Source organism: Scylla paramamosain, chromosome 47 (genome assembly GCF_035594125.1).
Source record: "Scylla paramamosain isolate STU-SP2022 chromosome 47, ASM3559412v1, whole genome shotgun sequence".
In the NCBI taxonomy this organism is placed as follows: Eukaryota; Metazoa; Arthropoda; class Malacostraca; order Decapoda; family Portunidae; genus Scylla; species Scylla paramamosain.
This window is the reverse complement of record NC_087197.1, coordinates 7116173-7139176: the sequence shown is the minus strand read 5'-3', so window position 1 is coordinate 7139176 and position 23004 is coordinate 7116173. Positions and strand designations below refer to the sequence as shown.

General features: G+C 37.2%; 3 protein-coding genes across 3 annotated transcripts in view; 1 reads left to right on the top strand and 2 right to left on the bottom strand.

Moving 5' to 3' along the window:
* Positions 1 to 1147, top strand: part of LOC135095120 (condensin-2 complex subunit D3-like) — a 127473-nt gene extending 126326 nt beyond the window's left edge. Inside the window, exon 6 of the mRNA XM_063995872.1 lies at positions 147 to 1147. The gene's annotated coding sequence lies outside the window, so the exon portion shown is untranslated. The remainder of the gene's footprint in view (positions 1 to 146) is intronic.
* A 5382-nt stretch (positions 1148 to 6529) lies between these two features.
* Positions 6530 to 19370, bottom strand: LOC135095055 (uncharacterized). Its single transcript, XM_063995695.1, has 4 exons — positions 18656 to 19370; positions 18011 to 18185; positions 17684 to 17742; positions 6530 to 6720 (listed from the first exon to the last, which is right to left on the bottom strand). Exons 1-4 carry the CDS (start codon positions 19368 to 19370, stop codon positions 6530 to 6532), a joined length of 1140 nt encoding a protein of 379 aa, XP_063851765.1.
* Positions 19371 to 19410: 40 nt separating this feature from the next.
* On the bottom strand, positions 19411 to 19941 carry LOC135095054 (craniofacial development protein 2-like). Its single transcript, XM_063995694.1, has one exon. It carries the CDS (start codon positions 19939 to 19941, stop codon positions 19411 to 19413), a length of 531 nt encoding a protein of 176 aa, XP_063851764.1.
* Between the last annotated feature and the right edge of the window lie 3063 nt (positions 19942 to 23004).

Genomic DNA, 23004 nt, shown 5'->3' with positions numbered 1-23004 from the left:
ATATATATATATATATATATATATATATATATATATATATATATATATATATATATATATATATATATATATATATATATATATATATATATATATATATATATATATATATATGTATATTCAAGACGTCTTTCCTAAACTTTCAGAGGCAAAGGTGAAAGCTGGTATCTTCACTGGATCACAAGTAAGGAAAATTATGGAGTGCTCAGAATTTCTACAAAAGCTCACAGAAAAGGAGAAAAAGGCTTGGGAGTGTTTTATTGTTGTAGTACAGGGCTTTCTTGGCAACAACAAGACTGATAACTATATGGAACTGTTTGAAGCTTTAGTGAAAAGCTATGGTGAGATAGGCTGCGGATTGTCCTTGAAGGTCCATATCCTAGATGCTCACCTCAGTAACTTCAAGGAAAATATGGAAGTAACGAGAATGGGAGAACGAGAATATTCAGAGGAACGAGGCTTTCACCAAGATATAATGAACTTTGAACAGAAATATCAGGGATCCTTCAAAGAAAACACGATGGGAGACAACATTTGGGGGCTAATACATGAAAGTGATTTGTTGCATTCACGCAAATCAAGAAAAAAAAACTGTTCATTTTTAATCCTAAAAAATAGTTTCATAAGTTTTAAAATTAAATTTGTGTCGTTTGAATGTTTTCTGTTTTCTGTCCCAAAAATGGTGAAAATGGTGAAATTTTGCGATTTTGGGGCAAAAAAATCATTTTAAGAGCCACAAAAGCAAATTAAGTTTGACAGGAATAATGGACATTTTCTATTGTTTTGCAATAAAGAGCTGGAAAATAACACTTGCTTGTCAAAGACAAAAATCGTGTTACATAGTATTATCAATGGCAGTTATCCCAAATAACCAAAAAATATCGAAAGAAGTAAATCAGATGTTTCTAGGAGAAATGTTAGTAAAAAGTGTTTCTTTTTTTTATTGTTTATTGCATGACAAGGCACAAACAATAAAAAAAAAAAAAATCAATCATTAGATGCCTTTTAAGTGTACAGTGACATGCTAATCACGCATACTTCTAAGTACTCTTCAACCTAATATCATATGAGAGAGAGAGAGAGAGAGAGAGAGAGAGAGAAAGTATAAAATTTCATACAAAGCTAATAAGCAATAAGCAAATACATATGGCCATATTTCACCAATATATATAAATAAGTAAATATATATATATATATATATATATATATATATATATATATATATATATATATATATATATATATATATATATATATATATATATATATATATATATATCTGTGTGTGTGTGTGTGATTCATTGATACATTTATTGTTGCATTAATAATGAAATACAACAAAGGACGGACCTTGCCACCCAACCCCTAGGCAAAGACTTAAGGGTAGAGTTAAAAAAAAAATGTAAAAATAGATAATATACATTACAAGAATATAAGTAAATAAATAAATACTAATATTGTACACCTTATTGCATAAATATCCTACAGTCTGGGAGCAAACGCAGGATATTCCTTGAGTATATCCCTGAGAGTGGCTGAGTCTAAGAAATGGTCAATGACCGTATACAAGTCATGTTGACCTTGCAACCTAAATTTAGCAATGAGAGAACATTCCGTGACATAATGACACAGAGTGTCCCCCCTTGGTGCAGCATATAGCACACAGCATACACCAGGAGAATCACTGACTTCCCAAAAGTATTTATAGCCTAATCTGAGCCTCACACCCTGTCATGTGATGCAGTGCGTCTCCCAAAGGTGTAAGCACAGCTCTGGGAGACACGTACATTGTGAAGACTACTGCCACTGCCCTTATGGCAACAAAGCTCCAAATGATCACTAATGCTACTATGTACAAAGTCCTTAATGCTACTCTTAACATAGCCCAGAGTGTACTCTGCTCCTGGGTCCACTGTGTCGTCTTGAAGGTCACACTGAGCAAGGCGGTCTGCCTTTTCATTAAGCGGGATACCCACATGAGAGGGAATCCAGGTGAAATGGACCGTGGCACCAGCACCTTCTAGGGCGTGGATGAGATCAAGACATTTATGAACTAGATCACAGTCCATGGGGGAGGTAGATTGGAGAACATACAGTGCAGCCTGACTGTCAACAAAGGAGTATACATCTTTATGGAGAGGCGCCACAATATGGAGCGCCTCCAGAACAGCATACAATTCTGCCCTAGTGGAGGACATGTGTGCAGGGAGCCGCCTGGAAACCTTAGTGTCAGTGTAGTGATTGGCAGAAACATAGTCGCGGATGAACAGCCAACATCCGGACCTACTGCCATTGACTGATCCATCACAATAAACATGAATAGCCTGAACGTGGGGGGTACTTAGACAATTTAATCATGAACATGTCTTGCAGCACAGTCCCTCTTGGGCTGATGCAGTGAGTGAATATCAACACTGACATGGTGAGGGTTCCAAATGGGTTGGAGCAGTAACATAACAACGTTAATACAGGCCTCGGCTATAACCGCACTTGTGAGAACCCGCAAGATCTTCCTGAGGTATGGAGTTATAGGAGTCCAAGGATCACAATACAGGGGGATTAGTGATCCCTTCAGAGAGATGGAGCCCATGCACAGCATCCGACCAACAGTATGACAAGTAATTTCCTGTATCCTACACATAATACTTGGCAGGTGCTGTTCAGCTCTGAGGGTCTCAATCCATGCAGTCCTGGGGCATCCCAAAATTATTCTTATGGCTTCATTCTGAACAAGCTCCAGGGGACAGAAATGGATGGCACTAAACTGTATTAAAATAGGGGCTGCGTAGTCAGTGAGGGAGAGAACGACAGTAGAACATCCTTAGGACCGGAATGCCAGCCACCAGGCCCCTGTTTGCTAGCAGCCAAAGTGGCACTAGCCATGGCAAAGGTCTCGAATATAGTGTACAGCGTGGAGTGACTTGAAACTCAGCTGAAACCTGAAACTCAGCTGAACACCCAGGTACTTGTGTGCATAAACTCTAGGGATGGGAACATTATTTACAGTGGGGGATCAAGAGATCTTCCCTTTGGCTTGAAATTTGGTTTTACATTCATTAATTACAAGTCCTATTTGAACACACAATAATGCTAGTTCTGACAGAGCTAACTGGAGATTCCTGAGTGTGTGACATTGGAGGAGTATGTCGGCAGCATAGATGAGGACCTGGGCGCCCTGTGGGAAGGAACAACACGCAATTTTGACCAATAAAACATTGAAAAGCATTGGACTAAGGACTCCACCCTGTGGTGTTCCAAGCTCAAAGACTTCTTAGAGGAGACTGCACCTTGAAACCAAATCTGTGCTGTTCTATTGTACAAACAGTCCCTGATCCACCCTAATAATCTACCTTTGACACCTTTGAGAATGAGTTCCCCCATAATAACACCTTTGTTGGCCCTGTCGAAGGCATCCTTGAGATCAACGAAAGCTCTGCAGGTAGCATTCCTATTTATAAGGCACTCAACAAAACAATGACTTGTAGAATGACCTTTTAGGAAGCCATGCACATTGCCAGAGAGTACATGGCCCACCTTATATATAAGCCTGTTCAATATTATCCATTCCATCGTCTTACACAGACAGCTGGTGAGAGAAATGGGGCAAAAGGTGCCATCACCTTTGGGGATTGGGATGATAATGGCTATTTTCCAGGAGTGGGGAAGCTTGCCTGCAGTGAGAGACATGTCAAATAGATCTAAGACAGGGTTGTCTACCTTTACCTCCAGGAGAGCATTGAGGATGTCAAAGGTGATGCCATCCTTGCCAGGAGCTGTTGACTTGCCCAATTTAACTGCTGAGAGAAGTTCATCATGCGTGATAGGCACACAGGTGTCATCTGGCAGAGAAACACTGTGGCGAATCAACTCCATCCTTTGTGGTCTTTGCCGGTCAAGCACCTCCTGGTGTTCCACAGGAAGGCCAGAGAAGGATGAGGCTTCCTTCCACTGCAGGACAAGCTCTCGTGCCCTGCCGGCAGGATCAGGGTCACACACCTGCCTCCTGGGCTTGTCCTGGACACTGTTCACGTGGTGCCACATCTCCCGGAGGGACTGGATCCTGCACACCCGGTCCAGGAAGGAGATCCAGTACTTCTTTCTTTCCTGCTGCCTCAGATCCGTGAGGTGTCGAGCCACAGTAACCATAGCATCCCGTGACTCTGTGTCTGCTGGGTTAAGCTGCCAGCGTCTCTGGTAGGCAGCAAGTGTCTGTTGGCAGTTCAGAATCACAGGGTTGGTAGCATAAGTCCAGCAGCGTGGAGCGTGGAGCGTGGGTCCTTGCCAGAACCCTTGGAGTCGCAATGAATCCCTCGATGGTGTGTAGCAGTCCGTCATACAGTGCCTCTGCGTCAGCGAAGGAGCCCTTCACGGCAGAGTACCACGCCACCACATGGACGACGAGGCCTGCCATCCTGGATGGTGACACCATCAGGCACTTCCTGGGCACTGCCGGGGCGGACTGCACCAGGAAGGTCGTCTCCAGGGCGAAGTGGTTACTCAGCAAAGACCTGACTAGAAGGGTTTCACCAGTATATGTTGGCATATTGATAAGAGCTAAATAGTCAAGTCTGCCTCCTTGTACCTGTGTGGATGCATGTTCCCCAAAGAGCACTGCTGTATCTGTGGTGTCAAGGAAAGCCTTCCAGCAGGAGCCATCCCCGAGGGGCCCCGGGGTTGTCGTGTGACTCCCGTGACCGGCCTGGTGGGGGCAGCCTTCTTCCGAGAGGGTGCAGCAGCATCCGCACACTGCCCTACAGTATTGTCCTCTACCTGGGGTGGGTCACACACACTCTGCAGGCACACGTCACTGTTTCCCTAGTCCTGTTTCCTAGTTTCTTAGTCCTAGTTTCCCTAAGCGTCACTGACTGGACACGGAGTGAGGGCCACAGGGGGTGTCCCACCAGACACTGTTTGTTGCAGTTTCTTTTTAAAAGTGGCAAACTGATTACTGAGGGCATATACCGTTTCGGAGAGATTGTCCACTTTAGCTGCTAGTGCGTTCACCACTGCCATGGGATGCTGGGTGGAGTTAGTGGCAGACAGCTCCTGAGTGCCTCCAAGCTGGGGCACTGTTGTGGAAGATGCAGAGGACAATGTAGCAGTGTGCTGCGGCAGCGGCGGGAACACAGCAGGTACGGCGGAAGTGCCAATGGTGGAGCAGGAAGGCTGGAGCAGGTGAGGGACAGCTGACAGGAATGAAGGCCTATTCGTCCAAGGGTTGGTCTGAGGAGGTGTAGCCTGGCGGAACACGAGTCTGGACCGAGTCACCTCATCGGTGGCAGGCCCCTTGTGGGGCCGAGGCCTGACAGTGCAGAGGGTGGAGTGGGCGTTGTGATCACCCCCACAGTTGCAGCAGCGAGAAGGGATTTTGGTGCCCTCCTTGATCTTGTGTGTGTGTGTCAGTCCCATTAGTTATTTAACTTACAGTATATATTATTCATATCAATTATAAATGGACATTATTGTATAATCATATGAGAGAGAGAGAGAGAGAGAGAGAGAGAGAGAGAGAGAGAGAGAGAGAGAGAGAGAGAGAGAGAGAGAGAGATTATACGAAGAAAAATCAACCTTCAGGCCATCTTTCACCTGATACACAGTTTATTTCTTCTCCTTAATCTTTATGCACTTGTATATGTACGTACATATATATGTATATGTGGACATGATCTCACCACCCATATGTCCACCCCAAAGATAGCTTCCCACCTCTCACCCAAGCCCACCCAAGTTCAAAAGCGCTGTATGATCTAAGGTACCTTTTTGAGTTTTCATAGAGCTTAAATTTTAGCTCTACGGAGCTCCGCCCACTTGACCACTGAAGAACAGACCAGCGAACTTGCCTGGCTACTGTCCATGGTAAAAGTGTTGTATAGTTCATTAGCTATGTATCCCTCACAGAGACCGCAGCAGCCTTAACAATTTGTTCCTTGAAGTTTATGCTATTTAGAAGTGAATGCCTGGTCTTCCAGGCGTCAGTTGAATAAATATTCATATAGGGCTAATTCTTTGCTTTTTTCTTCTGATCGAAGGAAAGAAACAGACAGGCACATTGATTATTACATTTAAAGAACGCATATATGCTGTACCCTAGTTAAGACATTCCAGGTCAAAATGATGCCTGATACTGGCTAAATGAGTTGTAAAACTTGTTGCATGATACTGTACATACGGTAATTATGAAATAAAATGTCAAAGCATCACTTTGCCAGTATTTTCACATAATTTCTGCGTTTTGGGTGTGTTCCATCTCTTAGGTATTTCTATTTATTATCCTAGTCTGTCTAGACAGACTGCAGGTATTATAACAAAATATTTTCCATTATTAGCGATTAGCAAGAGGAAACTGTGATGTAGGGAAAGCATCTAACAACTGTCCAGGTAACAGATCATTCACAGAGGGAGAGCGAGGTCCCTTGTCCTGCTTCTCAGATTCTGCCATGTTAAAGACAACGTTCTATCCTGAGTATCTCTTCATCAGACCTGCCCTACTTCATCACTTGTGCAATTACAAGCCACTATGCAGAGTATTTTAGTGTGAATTGATTGTATCAGTCATGACCTCAAACTGCATTATGGCATTGTACCAGGACACAATGATGAGTTGGAAGTTGTGGCCCAAGACAGGAAGGACATTCAGACACCTTTCTTTACCTGCCCTGCTAGAATGCCGCACGCTGCTGGAAGGCTTGACTGTTCCATGCTCATTGTAAGCAAATGTTACTGTTCACTCAATTTGAAACAATTAACGCTGCACAGTTTTAATAATGGTTTTCACTCATGATTGACTTGCATGCAGATAATTCTGTATATTCGAGATTTTATTAAAAACAATACATGCACATCGAATCTTTTTATCTAACATGTTTGCATCATTGCCCGCGAGTGGTTGTCAGCCAAATTATCAAATAACCTGTTCCCTCTTCCCGCCTTGAAACCACCCTTTGTGTATCATCAGTCACAAGGAAGCTCCTAGACCAGCACTCGAAGAGGTTGAGCGACAGAAAAACGAACTAATGGAGCTCCTTCACGAAGAGCGGCACACACCGCCTCTTCGCTAATCTCCTCGCTTATTTCATGCTTAATTACATCGGTTTTCCATGTTATTGTATTAGTAATTCTTTATAGAATCAGATTAGACTGTCTAGGCGTCATATGAAAAATCATACCTTGCAGGAAATATTACTTTTCACTGTGTTAGAGAAGTGCAAAACGATTCCCACTTGTCCCAAGCAAGGCTGTCAGCACCCGACATCAACCACAGGAATGGGGTCCTCACTATCCTTCAGCTCAGCTGTTAATTGTAGAGTTTTTTGTTTCTTTCTTTTCAAACACTCATCATTTAATGGGTTTCTATTTCATTTTTAGAATATAAATTTGTATTTTATACATATGTTTACTTCTTTGGTTGTTTTGAAATGATGGCCAAAAAATACTGGGTGGTGGCTGGGAGGAACGCTTCCCTCATCAATCTTGCTCTGATGGATTGGCTTTATGTTTTCAAGAACATATTCCAATCTTATAGCTAGGGAGCAGTGTACTGCAGCTCTTCCTCACTCAAGTTCACGGCCAACTCTACCTTGGTAGAGTGTTTTCCCATATAGCGTTATTTGCATGCATTTTCGCGTTGTTTTACATAGGAAGCACAAGAGAACTCAAAATACTTATTTTTGGTGATGCTATTATCTTTCTCCATAAAATGTGTTTTGCATTCGTTTTATCGTTTTGGTAAGGAAGCACCGGAAAACCACCGTAAAGAAACGTTTATCGTAATTTTGTTTTGTTTTCCCATATAGGGTGCTTTCCATGCTTTTTAGCGTTTTAGTGCTTAGCACGCTCATAAATTCTCAAAAGACACGTTTCTGGAAGTCTTGTTTCCTTTCTTCATATACAGTATTTTGCGTGCATTTTGTCATTTTGGTACCCTAACAATGTGAAATAAAATCAAAATACACGTTTTTGGTAATGTTGTTTTGTTTCTTCATATACAGTATTATTCATGCGATTTTGAGTTTTAGTACGTAAGATGCTGAAAAGCACTCTTAATACACGTAATGTTCTTTCGTTTCCCAATATAGGTTATTTTCCATGCATGTTGGCGTTTTTGTACGTAATAATCTCAAAAATACTCACATAATTGTTTATGGTAATGTTATTCTGTTTCTCCATAAAGGGTATTTTGCATATGTTTTAGCGTTTTGATACGTACGTAGCTCAAAAACATTAAATGCAGACTTTTTTGTAAATGTTTTGTTTTGTCATGCTTTTTGCCGTTTTAGTGCCTAGTACGCTCAAAAACACTCAAAAGACATTATTGTGTATCTCGTTTTCCTTTCTAATATAGGGTGATTTACGTGCATTTTTTTTTTTTTCATTTTGGTACCTAAGTGTGAAATATACTCAAAATTTCTTTATATAGAGTGCTATTTAAGAATTTTCGAGTTTTGGTACCTAAAAAGCTCAAAAAACCCCCATAATACACGTTTCTCGTAATGTCTTTTCGGTTCCCCATTTTGACGTTTTTATAGGTAACAAGCTGACAACACTGAAAATGCATGTTTTTGGTAATGTTATAGTGTTTCTCCATACAGGGTGTTTTGCATGTTTTCTTTCTTTTTTAAGTTTTGGTACCTAAGTAGCTCAAAAAAAAAAACACTCAAAATATACGTTTTTGGTAATGTTGTTTTGTTTCCCTGTATTAAGTGTTATTTATGTGTTTTAGCATTTTCGTACCTAAAAAGTAAAAAAAAAAAAAACTCATAATACACGTTTCTCGTAATGTCTGTTCTTTTCCTCATACAGCAGACTTTCCATGTAACAATCTCAAAATACTTTTTTTGGTAATATTATTGTTTCTCTCCCTCAAGGATGTTTTACATGGCGTTTTGGCAGGTAAGCAGCTTAAAAAAAATAATCATAAGACACGTTGTAATGTTTTCTTTTTCCATGTATTCTTTTTTAGTGTTTTGGTGTCTAACACGCTCATAAACAATCAAAAAACACGTTTCTGGAAATGTTGATTTCTTTTCTTATATAGTGTGCTTTGCTTGCATTTTGGCGTTATAGCACGTCATAATGTGAAATACACTGAAAATACACGTTTTTGATGAAGTTATTCTGTTTCTCCATATGGAGTGCAATTCATGCGTTTTACTGTTTTGATACCTAAGAAGCTCAAAAAACACTCATAATTCATGTATTTGGTTAGGTTATTTCGTGTCGAGTTGATAGATGGAGGAATTGAGTTTTTTGAGGCATTGAACAATACCAAATTTGCTCTGCCCCATTAAATTTTTTTTAGAAAGATAAGAACTCAAGCGTTATGTGGCTTCCCTGCGTGAAATGTTTACTTCCTGAGATATTGGACGTCTATGAAAATACGTGGAAAAGTGCAGGGTGGTATCATCAGCGTAGGAGTGGATAGGACAGAAAATTTGGTTTAAATCATTGATGAGTAATAAGAGAGTGGGTGACAGGACAGAACCCTGAGGAACACCACTGTTAATAGATTTAGGAGAACATTGACCGTCTACCACAGCAGCAATAGAACGGTCAGAAAGGAAACTTGAAATGAAGTTACAGAGAGAAGGATAGAAGCCGTATGAGGGTAATTTGGAAATCAAAGCTTTGTTCCAGACTCTATCAAAACCTTTTGATATATCCAAGGCAACAACAAAAGTTTCACCAAAATCACTAAAAGAGGATGACCTAGACTCAATAAGGAAAACCAGATCACCAGTAGAGCGGTGATCTCTCTGATCGCCAGTATGGCGATCAGAGATAAGGTTGTGAAGTGATAGATGTTTACGAATCTTCCTGTTGAGGATATATTTAAAAACTTTAGATTGGCAGGAAATTAAAGCAATAGGACTGTAGTTTGAGGGATTAGAATGGTCTCCCATTTTTAGGAACAGGTTGAATTTAGGCAAACTTCCAGCAAGAAGAAAAGGTAGATGTTGACAAAAAAGTTGAAAGAGTTTGACTAGGCAAGGTGCTAGCACGGAGGCACAGTTTTGGAGAGCAATAGGAGGGAACCCTTCAGGTCCATAAGCCCTCCGAGGGTTTAGGCCAGAGAAAGCATGGAAAATATCATTGCGAAGAATTTTAATTTTAATATCATGAAGTAGTCAGATGGCAGAGGAGAGGGAGGAAGAACCCCTGAATCATCCAAAGTAGAGTTTTTTGCAAAGGTCTGAACGAAGAGTTCAGCTTTAGAAATATATATGATAGCAGTGCTGCCATCTAGTTGAAATAAAAGAGGGAAAGAAGAAGTTATTGGAGAAATTTTTGGCTAGATGCCAGAAGTCACAAGGGGAGTTAGAACTTGAAAGATTTTCACACTTTTTATTAATGAAGGAGTTTTTGGCTAGTTGGAGAATATACTTGGCATGGTTCCGGGCAGAAATATAAAGTGCATGAGATTCTGGTGATGGAGGGCTTAAGTACCTTTTGTGAGCCACCTCTCTATCATGTATACCGCGAGAACAAGCTGTGTTAAACCAATGTTTAGAAGGTTTAGGTCGAGAAAAAGAGTGAGGAATGTACGCCTCCATGCCAGACACTATCACCTCTGTTAGGCGCCCGGAACACAAAGATGGGTCTCTGACACGAAAGCAATATTCATTCCAAGGAAAACCTGCAAAATACCTCCTCAGGTCCCTCCAAATAGCAAAGCGCCAGAGGCACCTTCCCTTAGGGAGATCCTGAGGAGGGATTGGAGCGATAGGACAAGATACAGATATGAGATTGTGATCGGAGGAGCCTAACGGAGAAGAGAGGGTGACAGGATAATCAGAAAGATTAGAAGTCAGGAAAAAGGTCAAGAGTGTAGGGGGTATCTCCAAGACGGTCAGGAATAAGAGTAGGATGTTGCACCAATTGCTCTAGGTCATGGAGGATGGCAAAGTTGAAGGCTAGCTCACCAGGATGGTCAGTGAAGTCAAAGCTCCACTTTGAAAGTTAAGTAGTCAATTTTTTTTTTTTTTTTTTTTTGTAGTTAGAGGAGTTAGGTGGGAGATATGAAGCACAGATAAATTTAGTTTGAGAGTGACTCTGTAGTCGTAGCTTGATGGTGGAAAACTCGGAAGATTCAATAGTGTGGGCACGAGAGCATGTTAAGTCGTTGCTCACATAAATGCATCATCCAGCTTTGGATTGAAAATGAGGATAGAGAAAGTAGGAGGGAACAGAAAAGGGTCTACTGTCAGTTGCCTCAGACACCTCAGTTTCAGTGAGGAAAAGAAGATGAGATTTAGAAGAGGAGGGCTGGTGTTCTACAGATTAAAAATTAGATCTCAGACTGCGAATGTTGCAGAAGTTAATGAAGAAAAAATTGAGGAGGGGGATGTGAAGACACCTGGTATCCTTATCAGAAGATCAGTCTGACCTGGGTACATTTGTGGTCCCCTCTCCAGACGGGGACTCCGAGGCTGGTATAGGAGTCGCCATGATAATTTTATATTTTTTTTCAGTGAAGGATGTGTGTGTGTGTGTGTGTTATTAGGTGCTTGTAGTTTTGTGTGGAGGAAGAGAGTTGTATTTAGAGGGAAGGCTGTGACTGCCCCCTTGTGTTGTGAGACACAAAAGGGAACGTTCAGTGAGGGACACCTGGTTTTAATGATAAGATCACAGCACCCCTTGATCATGTGCTTTAGATCTCACTGGGAGTAATTTTCGTTTCGCCAGGTGCTTACTACCTCCTCCTCCTAAGGGATGAGGAGGCAGTAGTAAAACAATAAAAAGTTTTAAAACAGTAAAAGTTTTTGTTTTCCAAAAAAAACATGTATTTTATTTTTTTTGAGCTTCTTACATAAAAAAAGCAAAATGCAGGCAAAGTACTCTATATGATGAAAAAAAAAAAAAAAGACGAGAAACATGTATTATGAGAGTTTTGAGCTTACTGGATACCACCTTATATATGTACAAAAAATAACATTACGAAAAAAAAATAGTCTTTTTAGAGTCTTATTACGAACTATATATATATATATATATATATATATATATATATATATATATATATATATATATATATATATATATATATATAACTTATTACGTACCAAAACGCTAAAGCGCATGCCAAACAATCTTTATGGAGAAACAAAGTAACATAAAAAAAAAAATATCAAGTATTTGAGTGTTACGTACAAAAATGTCGAAATGCATGGAAAGTACCATATAGGGGGAAATGAAAAGACACTAAAGGGAAACGTGTATTACAAGTGTTTTTGAGCTTCTTAGGTACCAAAACGCTAAAACGAATGAATATATAGAAAAAAAGAACAATATTACGAAATACGTGTATTTTAAGTGTATTTTACATTATTAGGTGTCATAACGGTAAAATTGATGCAAAGCACCCTATACGGGGAAAGAAAACATTTCCAGAAACGTGTCTTTGGAGTCTTTATTGAGCCTGTTAGCAACCAAAACGCTAAAAAAAACATTGAAAGGATCGTATAAGGGAAAAGAAAACAATAATACCAATAATGTGTCTTTTGAGTATTTTTGAGCTACTTAAGTACCAAAACACAAAAATACGCATGCTAAAACCCTTTATGGAGAAACACAATAATTACGAAAAAAACAAGTATTTTTAGTGTTTTTAAGCTTCTCACCTACAAAAACGTCAAAATGCATGGAAAGTCTCTTATCTGAAGAAATGAAAACATATTACGAGAAACGTGTGTTATGAGTGTTTTGAGCTTCTTAGGTACTAAAACTCGAAAACGCATGAATATGAATATAAAGAGAAAAAACAAGAACATTAACAAAAAACGTGTATTTTGAGAGTGTTTCACATTGTTAAGTACGAAAATACTAAAATGTTTGCAAATCAACCAATATGGGGTATGGAAACGATATATCCCCAAAAAAAGAAAAGTATGTTTTGAGAGTTTATATGCGTTATAGGCACAAAAACGCTAAATAGCATGGAAAGCATCCTATATGGGAAAACAAAAACATTACCAAGAAATCTTTTTTTTTTTTTATCTACTTACGTACAAAAACGCAAAAACGAATGCAAAAACACGCTTTATGGAGAAACAGAATAACATTACCAAAAATAAGTATATTATTAATAAGTATGATATTATGAGTGTTTTTGAGCTTCTTAGGAACCAAAACGCTAAAACGCTTGAATAGCACTGTATATGGAGAGAAGAACAATATTGCCCCCCTCAAAAAAATGGTATTTTGAGTGTATTTTACATTAATAGGTACCAAAATACCAAAATGTATGCAAAACCCCTTATATGGGGAAAAAAAAACGACATTTCCAGCAACATATCCTTTGAATATTGATGAGCATGCTCTTCGTAAAAATGCTAAAATGCATAGAAAGCACCCTATATTTTAGAACAAAACAACTTTACCAAAAACATTTATTTTAAGTGTTTTGAGCTACTTTAGTAACAAAACTCTCAAACGCTTAAAAAAGTCTATACGGAAAACATAAAAAACAAGAATATTGAGTTTTTTTGAGCTTATTACGTATAAAAATGACAGAATGTATGGAAAGTACCCTATATGCTGAAAAGAAAGGACATTATGAGAGATGTATATTATGAGTGTTTTTGAACTTCTTAGGTAGCAAAACAATAAAACACACAAATAGAACTCTACATGGAGAAACAGAAAAAAAAAAAAAACATTACGAAAAGCGAGTATTATGAAGATATTTCACATTGTTAGGTGCGATAACACAAAAATGCATGGAAAGCAATCTATATGGGGAAAGGAAATGACATTTTCAGAAACGTGTCTTTTGGGTGTTCATGAACATGTTAGACACCAAGAAGCCAAAAAGCATGGAAAGCACCCTATATAAGAAAATAAAACAATATTATCAAAAAAAGTCTCTTTTCAATGTTTTTGAGTCTCAAAAACGCAATGCAAAATACCCTTTATGGAAAAAGAAAATAACATTACCAAAAACAAATATTTTGAGTTTTTTTCTCTATCTTGTTACGTATAAAAACGCAAAAAAGGTAAAGGGAAATGGAAAGACATTAAGAGAACCGTGTATTATGAGTGTCATTGAGTTTCTTAGGTACCAAAACGCTAAAAAGAATGAATATCACTCTATATGGAGAAAGAGAACAACAATATAAAAAAAAATGTGTATTTTGAAAGTATTTAACATTTTTAGGTCCAAAAATGCCAAAATGCATGCAAAGGACCCAATGTAGGGAAAGGAAGCGATTTTTAAGTGTTTATAAACATGCTATGCACCAAAACGATAAAAAAAAAATCATGAGAACCCCCTATATAGGTAAACAAAACAATATTAACGTCACTTTTCAGTGTTGCATGCAAAAAAAAAATAAAATAAATAACAGTTAATGGAGAAACAGTATAACTTTACTAAATACGTGTGTTTTTAACTTATTAGGTAGAAAAATGCCAAAAGAACTCTTTACTGGGAAACAAAAAAAGACATTATGAAAAACGTGTATTATTAGAGTTTTTTTTAGCTTCTTAGGCACCAAAATGCTAAAACAGATGAAAAGAACTATATATTGAGAAACATAACAACATTACCAAAACCGTGTATTTTGAGTGTTTTTTTTTCATTAGTATTATTATTAGGTACCAAATGCCAAAATTCAATCAAAGCCCCTTATTTCGGGAAACGGAACGACATCAGGGGAAAAGTGTTTTTTTTTATTAATTCATTTATCTAGCTTGCTAGGCACAAAAGAGATATAGAGCATGGATTTCATCTTATATGGGAATACAAAACATTACGAAAAACGTGTTTTTATTTTTTTTTTTCTTACGAACCAAACAGTAAAACGCATGCAAAAAAAACTTTATGTAGAAGTAGAATAACATTATCATAAACAAATATTTTAGATGTTTTTAGCTTGTTAGTTACAATAACTCCAAAATCCATGGAAAGTACCTTGTATGGGTAAACGAAAAGACATTACGAGAGACATGTATTATGAATGTTTTTGAGCTTAGGTTCCAAATTGATAAAACGTACAAATAGCACTGTAGATGGAAAAGCAGAGTTAGCAAAAATGTGTATTTTCAGTGTATTTCACACTATTAGGAGACAAAACGCCAAAATGCATGCAAATTATCCTATGTGAGGAAACTAAATAACATTATCAGAAACGTGTCTTTTAAGTGTTAGGCGTGTTAGGCACCAAATCGCTAAAAAAAAAAAAAAAACATGAAATTCACATAGTATGGGAATACAAAACAACATTACTAAAAAAGTGTCTTTTGAGTATTTTTTCTTAACTTCTTACCTATCAAGACTCTAAAACGCATGCAAAACACTCTTTATGGAAAATTACAATAATATTACCAAAAACAAATACGAGTATGTTATGCTTTTGACCTTGTTACGTAGAAAAAACGTCGAAATATAGGTAAAGTACACTATATCGGGAAACGAAAAGACATTACGAGAAATGTGTGTTATGAATGTTTTGAGCATTTTAAATAGGAAAACGGGAAATGCCGCTCTCAATGGAAAAAATAAAAAATAAATAAATAAATAAAAGCGTGTAATTTGAGTGTTTTTCATACTGTTATCTTTTGGGCGTTTTTCATCTTCTTACGTACATGAACGTGTATTTCAGTGTATTTCACATTGTTAGGTGTCATAACCCCAAAATGAATGCGAAGCATCCTATATGTGGAAAGAAAAAGACATTTCCAGGAATGTGGATTTTGTCTGTTTATAAGAGTGTCAGACACCAAAACACTAAAAACCATGGAAAGCACCCTATATGGGAAAAGAAATCAACGTTACAAAAACGTGTCTTTTGAGTTGTTTTTTTAGCTACTTATGTACCGAAAAGTTAACAAAATAACATTAACAAAGACAAGTATTTTGAATGTTTTTTTTAACTTGATACGTACGAAAATGCAAATATACAAGCAAAATAACCTTTATGTGGAAACGAAAGGACATTATCAGAGACGTGTATTGTTGGTGTTATTTTTTTTTTATCTTCTCTGGTAAGAAAACAATAAAACGCATGAACAGAACTCCATATGGAGAGACAGAATAGCATTACCAAAAAATGTGTATTTTCAGTGTATTTAACACTGTTAGGTGCCATAACGCAAAAATGCATGAAAAGCAGCCTATATGGGGAAAGAAAACGACATTTCCAGAAAGGTGTCTATAGAATATCTATCTATGTTTGGCAACAAAACACTAAAAAGCATCTAAAGCACCCTATATGAAAAAAAAAAAGTTCCAAAAACGTGTCTTTTGAGTGTTTATGGCTACTTACATACATAAACGCAAAAATGGATGGAAAACACTCGTTATTGAAAAACAGAATAACATTACCAGAAAAAAGTATGTTGTGTGATTTTGAGCTTGTTACGTAGAAACACGCCACGGTGCATGGAAAGTTCCCTATATGAGGAAACACATTACGAGTGACGTGTATTTTTGAGATTCTTAGGTACCAAAACGCTTAAACGGATGAACAGCATTTTTACATGGAGGAACAAAACAACAGTACCAAAAACGTATAATCTGAGAGCACTTCACATTATTAGGTAATTAAACGCCAAAATGCATGCAAAGCAAACTACATGGAGAGAAGAATCGACATGTCCAGAAACGTGTTCCTTTAGAGTTCACGAGCGTGTCATGCATCAAAACGGAAAAAAAAAGGAAATTGATCTACATATGAATACAAAACAACATTAAGAAAAACGAGTTTCATGAGTGTTTTGAGCGCACAAAAACGCCAAAATGCATGTAATTTACCGTATATGGGGACACGACAGGATATTACGAAGGCCGTGAATTATGAGTGTTTTTCATCTTCTTAGGTGACAAAACACTGAAATGCATGAATAGCATTCTATATGAAAAAAAAAAAGAACAAACGAAAACGTGAATTTCGAATGTATTTTACATTGTTAGGTGCGATAATGCCAATATGCTTGCAATGCATCCTATATGCGGAAAGGAAAGGAAATTTCCAGAAATATATCTCTTTAATATTTGTGAGCGTGTTAGACACCAAAAGCCTAAAAAGCATGGAAAGCACCTTATATGAAAAAGTAAACAACATTACAAAAAATATGTATTTTGAATTATTTTGAGCTATTGACGTACTGAAACGCAAAAATGTAAACAAAACCCTTATAGGAAAAACACAACTTTACCAAAAAAACGTAAATTTTTAGTTTTTCTTTTTCAGGTTGTTACGTACTAAAACTTCATAATGAATGGAAAGTACTCTACATGAAGGAACTGAAAAAAAAAAAAACGCATGCATGGAAAGTATTCTACATGAAGAAACTGAAAAAAAAAAAAAACGTTGTAATAAATCTGTATTATAATTGTTTTTGAGCTTCTTCATACGACTTTATTCCCACTGTATTGCAGGGTCAGCCGCTCGAGTTATCCTTCTCCATCTGTTTCTATCCATTGCAGCATCTTCTTGCACTCCCAGCTTGTTCATATCACTCCTTATTACGTCTATCTTATTCTCTGTCTCCAAACCCTCCTTCTCCCTCTAACCTCCACCATCATTGCCTTCCTCACTGGTTCATCCTCTTCTCTCCTTATCACGTGTCCAAAATATCTTAATCGTGCTTCTCTTGCCTTCTTGATATTACATATTCCACACATTCTTCTTATATCTTCACTTTATCTCCTTTCTAACAGTGAAATACCAGCTATCCAACTCACCATCCTCATCTCCGTTCTCTCCAGAATGCCTTCCTCTTTCTTCCTTAAAGACCATGTCTCTGCACCATGCAGAAGTACTGGTCTCAACACACTTCTGTATATCTTCATTCTCAACTTCTATGGTATTTTCTTATCTAAAGTTACTCCATTCACTTCCCTCCATTTTTCCCATCCAGCTTTTACTCTTTGTCTAACTGCTTTTTATGTTCCTCCTTCTTCTGCAATTACTGATCCTAGGTATTTGAACTCTCTTATCTGCTTCAATCTTATGCCATCCTCTGATGTTACATTTACTTCCTCATAATCTTCTCTGTTGCTTACCATTACCTCTGTCTTTTATGTGTGTACACTTTCATTCCCTTTCTTTCCAGGTTGCCTTTCCATAACAAATATCTCTCCTGTAACTCTTCCTCCGTATCCGCAATGATGACTATGTCGTCGGCGAACAGCAACTCCCACAAGTTCTCATTGTCTCTCACATCCATCGTTATTGTGTCCAACACTATGAGAAAGATGAAAGGACTCAAAGCTGATCCCTGATGGAGTCCTACTTCAACTGGGAAGGATTCCGTTTCCCCATATCTTGTCTGCACTGTTGTTTTTGCTCCCTCATACACATCATTTTCACTAGTCTTATCATCTTTTCTGGCACTCCTCTCTTTCTCAAACTCCAGTACAATACTTTCCTAAGCACTCTGTCATACGCCTTCTGCAAGTCCACAAAACACCAATACACCTTTCTGTTTCCTTCTAGATATTTTTCTTGTATCTGTCGCACAATAAATGTTGCATCTACAGTATTCAATCTCCTCATAAATCCAAATTGGTGGTTGTGTATTTTGACCATCTCTCTCAGTCTCCCTTCTATCACTCTCTCTAGTATTTTCAGATTTTGCTCCAACAGCTTAATGTCTCTGTTGTTTTCACAACTTAATATATATCCTTTCTGCTTATACAACTTAACCATTCTACTTTCCTTCCAGTTTTCAGGCATTTTCTCCGTCTTCCAAATCTTTTCTAACAATGAGTATGTCCACTCCACTCCAAACTCTCCCTGTGCTTTAATAATTTTTATTGTTACTTCAGATTTTCCTCCTGTCTTGTTAGCCTTTCCCTTCTTTATGGCCTTATCCACTTCCCTTCTACTTATGTTGGGTATTGACCCTTCCACTGGTAATGTTCCACTCAGTTCTTCATATTCATTTTCCATGTTTAACAGGTTTGATAAATATTCCTGCCATCTTCTTTTTATGTCCTCCATCATAAGAATGTCTCCGTTTTGGTCCTTTACTATTGCTACTTCACCAACATCTTTCCTCATTTCATTTCTTACCTTCGCTACTCTGTATATAATCTTCTCTCCGTCTGGTGTATCCAGCCTCTCATACCAATCTCTGTATGTATTAATCTTTGCTCTGGCTACTGCTCTTTTCGCCTGCTTCTTGGCTTGTCTGTAATTTTCTTTAGTGGTGTCATTCTCAATGTCTTTCATTTGCTTTAGTGCTAACTTCTTATCCTTTATTGCAGCTTGAACCTCGTCATTCCACCACCATGTATCTTTCTCTTCTTTTGGTTTCCCACTCGTCTTAACCCAAATCTCTTTTGCTTTTGTTGCTAATATATCTTTCATATCTTCCCACAGCTCCTCTGCTGTTTCTGGTAAGCTGCCAGATCTATGTCTTTCCATCAACGTTTCTTCAACTTTGTTTCTAAACTCATTCTTCTTTTCATTTTTTCAACTCCCAGACTTTAATCTTCTTTCTTTCTTCTTTCCTTCTCTTCCTTCCACTTTTCATCCTAAAATCTGCTACTAATAATCTCTGTTGCGTCATCACTGGTTCTCCAGGTATAAGTTTGCAATCCATTACAAGTCGTTTGTCTTCTCTTCTTACCAGGATGTAGTCAACCTGTGTCTCATTCTGACCGCTTTTATATGTAATTAGATAGCTTTGTCTCTTCTTGAACCAAGTATTCAATATTGTAATTTCTGCTGCTTCTGCCATTTCCAGTAATCGCCCACTTTCTACATTTCGTCTTCCGAAACCCATTCCACCATGGACTCCTTCATACCCATTGCCACTTTCTCCTATATGTGCATTCATGCCTCCGGCTATCAATATTAATTCTGTTCGTGCTATACTTTCTATATACTCTTCAAGTTTTTCTCTAAATTCCTCTTTCTCCTCATCTCTGCAACCCTGCTGAGGTGCATATGCAGATACAATATTCCATATTTTTCCATTTATGATTAGTTTCATTCCCATTAATCTGTCATTAACTCTTTTAACTTCAGTAACCTGTTCCTGTACATCTGGATGAAGAATAATGCCCACTCCACCTTTCTTTGTACTTTATCCAGCATAATACACTTTGTATCCTTCTCCTATATTTCTAGCACTGTTTCCTTTCCATTTAGTTTCTTGGATGCACAAGATTTTAATGTTCCTTCTCTGCATTACATCCACTAGCTCTCTTCCTTTGCCTATAAGACTTCCTATGTTCCAGTTGCCTGGAGCTTCTTAGGTATCAAAACGCTGAAACGCCTGAATAGTACTATATATATATATATATATATATATATATATATATATATATATATATATATATATATATATATATATATATATATATAACAACTTTACCAAAAACGTGCACTTTGAGTCTATTTCACATTATTAGGTACCAAAACGCCAAAATGCATGCAAAACACCCTATATGGGAAAAGGAAACAAAAAAAAGTGTCTGTTCATTGTTTATGAGCGTATTAGACACCAGAATACTAAAAAAGCATGGGAAAGAACATAACATTACCAAAAACGTCTTAAAACATCCTTTATGGAGACAGAATAACATTACTAAAAAACAGGTATTATCAGTTTTTGAGCTTGTTACGTAGAAAAGCGCCAAAATGCATGGAAAGTACCCCATATGGGGAAACGAATACATTACGAAAAACATCTATTATGAAAGTTTTTGAGCTTCTTAGGTACCAAAATACAAAAACGTATAAATATCACTATATCGAGAACCATTACCAAAAACATTTTTTTTTTTCACATTATTAGGTACCATAACGCTAAAAAGCATGGAAATATGGAAATACAGAACTTTATGATTAACGTGTCTTTTAAGTGTTTTGAACATAATTAAGTACCAAATATCTAAAAGTCATGCAAAACACCCTTTATGGAAAGAAAAAGAACTAACAAAAAACAGTATTATGATTTTTTTTTTTTGGGGGGGGTGGCTTGTTAAATAGAAAAACGCCAAAATCCATGCAAAGTATCCAATATGGGAAAACGAGAATTACGAGAAGCATGTGATATCAGTGTTTTGAACGTCCTAGGTACCAAAATGTTAAAACGCTTGAATAACACACTATATTGAGAGAAAAAATCAACATTACTAAAAAACGCGTATTTTGAGTGTATTTTACATTGTTAGGTGCCATAACGCGAAAATGCATGCAAAGCTCCTTATAAGGAGAAAGAAAATGGCATTTCCAGAAACATGTCCTTTTAGTGTTTATAAGCGTGTTTGGCAGCAAAATGCTAAAAAGCATCGAAAGCACACTATATGGGTAAAAAAAAAAAAATAGCATTACCAAAAACGTGTATTTTAAGCAAGCTACTTACCTATGAAAACGCTAAAACGCATGTAAAATACAATTTATGGAGAAATTGTATAACTTTATCAAAAACTTGTATTTTGTGTGTTTTTGAGCTTGTTACGGAGAAAAAAAGTGCCAAAATGCATATAAAATACTCTATATGGGGAAATGAAAAGATATTATGAGAAACGTATTTTAAGAGAGTTTTTAAGCTTTGGTATCAAAATGGTAAAACACATGACTAACACTCTATAACGAAAAAAAAAGAGCAACATTCCGAAAAACGTGTATTTTGAGTTTTTTTTTTTTTTTCACGTGATAAGATAGCAAAACGCAAAAATGCATGCAAACCACCTTGTACGGGATAAGGAAACGAAATTTAAAACAAACGTGTCTTTTGAGTGTTAATGAGCTTGTTAGGCACCAAAAACACTAAAAAGCATGGAAAGCAGCCAGGATGGCAACAGAAAACATTTCCAAAAAAAACGTCTAATAAGTGTTTTTGAACTAATTACGTAAAAAAACGCAAAAACGCATGCAAAAACACCCTTTATAGAGAAACAGAATAACATTACCAAAAAACAAGTATTTTGAGTGTATTTAAGTTTGTTACATAGGAAAACGCCAAAATGATTGGAAGGTATCCTATATGGGGAAACGAAAAACATTATGAGAAACGTGTATTATGAGTGTTTTTGAGCTTCCTAGGTACCAAAACGCGAAAACGCGTGAATAGGACTTTATATGGGAAAATAAAAGACCATTACCAAAATCGTGTTAATTGGGTGTTTTTCACAATGATAGTACCAAAACATAAAAACGCATGGAAAGCTCTTCATATGGAGAAACGACACAACACTCCAAAAAACGTACCTCTTGAGTGTTTTTGTATTTGTTAGGCACCAAAAAGCTAAAAAGAATGGAAAAAGAATGGAAATAATGGAAATAGAGAACATTACCAAAAAATGCATCTATTAAGGTTTTTTTTTTTTTAGCTTCTAAACGCTAAAGCTAAAACGCATGCAAAGCAACCTTTATGGATAAACAGAATAACATTAACAAAAATAAGTATTTTTATTGTTTTAACTCGTTACGTACAAAAGCGCCAAAATGCATGTAAAACATGGATAAACGAAAGGACATTGCGTAAGATGTGCATTGTGAATGCTTTTTGACCATCTTGTGTACAAAAACACTAAAGCGCATGGACAGCATTCTATATAAAGAAGCAGAACATCACCAAACACAGGCATTTTGAGAGTATTTCACATTATTAGGCACCAAAACACCAAAATGCGTGCAAAGCATGCTATATTGGGAAAATAAATGACGTTTCCATAAACGTGTCATTTGAGTGTTTATAAGCGTGCACCAAAATGATGAAATGTATGGTAAGCACTCCATATGGGAAAAGAAAACAAAAAAATAAAAAAAAAACGTGTATTTTCAGTGTTTTGAGCTACTTAACCTAAAAGAACTCTAAAACGTATAGAAAACACTCTATATGGAAAAGAGAAAAACTACCGAAAACGAGTGTTTTGAGTGTTTTTTTTTTAGCTCGTTACGTACAAAAACGCCACAAGGTATGCAAAATACATTATATGGAGAAACGAAGGTCATTACGAGAAACGTGTATTATCAGTGTTTTTGAACTTCTTAAGTAGAAAGACACTGAAACGCATGAAGAAACATGGAGAAACATGGAGAAACA

Bases quoted from the DNA above. Each gene is read 5' to 3' on its own strand.
- LOC135095055 (XM_063995695.1), bottom strand. From the start codon at position 19,370: ATGGAAAGACATAGATCTGGCAGCTTACCAGAAACAGCAGAGGAGCTG. The intron at 18,186-18,655 runs GTAGAATGGTTA...TCTTTCTCATAG, and splicing joins GCCTGAAAACTGGAAGGAAA to TGTTGGACACAATAACGATG. The intron at 6,721-17,683 runs GTGAGTTGGATA...TTGAGTGAACAG, and splicing joins AGAGAACGGAGATGAGGATG to TAACATTTGCTTACAATGAG.
- LOC135095054 (XM_063995694.1), bottom strand. From the start codon at position 19,941: ATGAAACTAATCATAAATGGAAAAATATGGAATATTGTATCTGCATAT.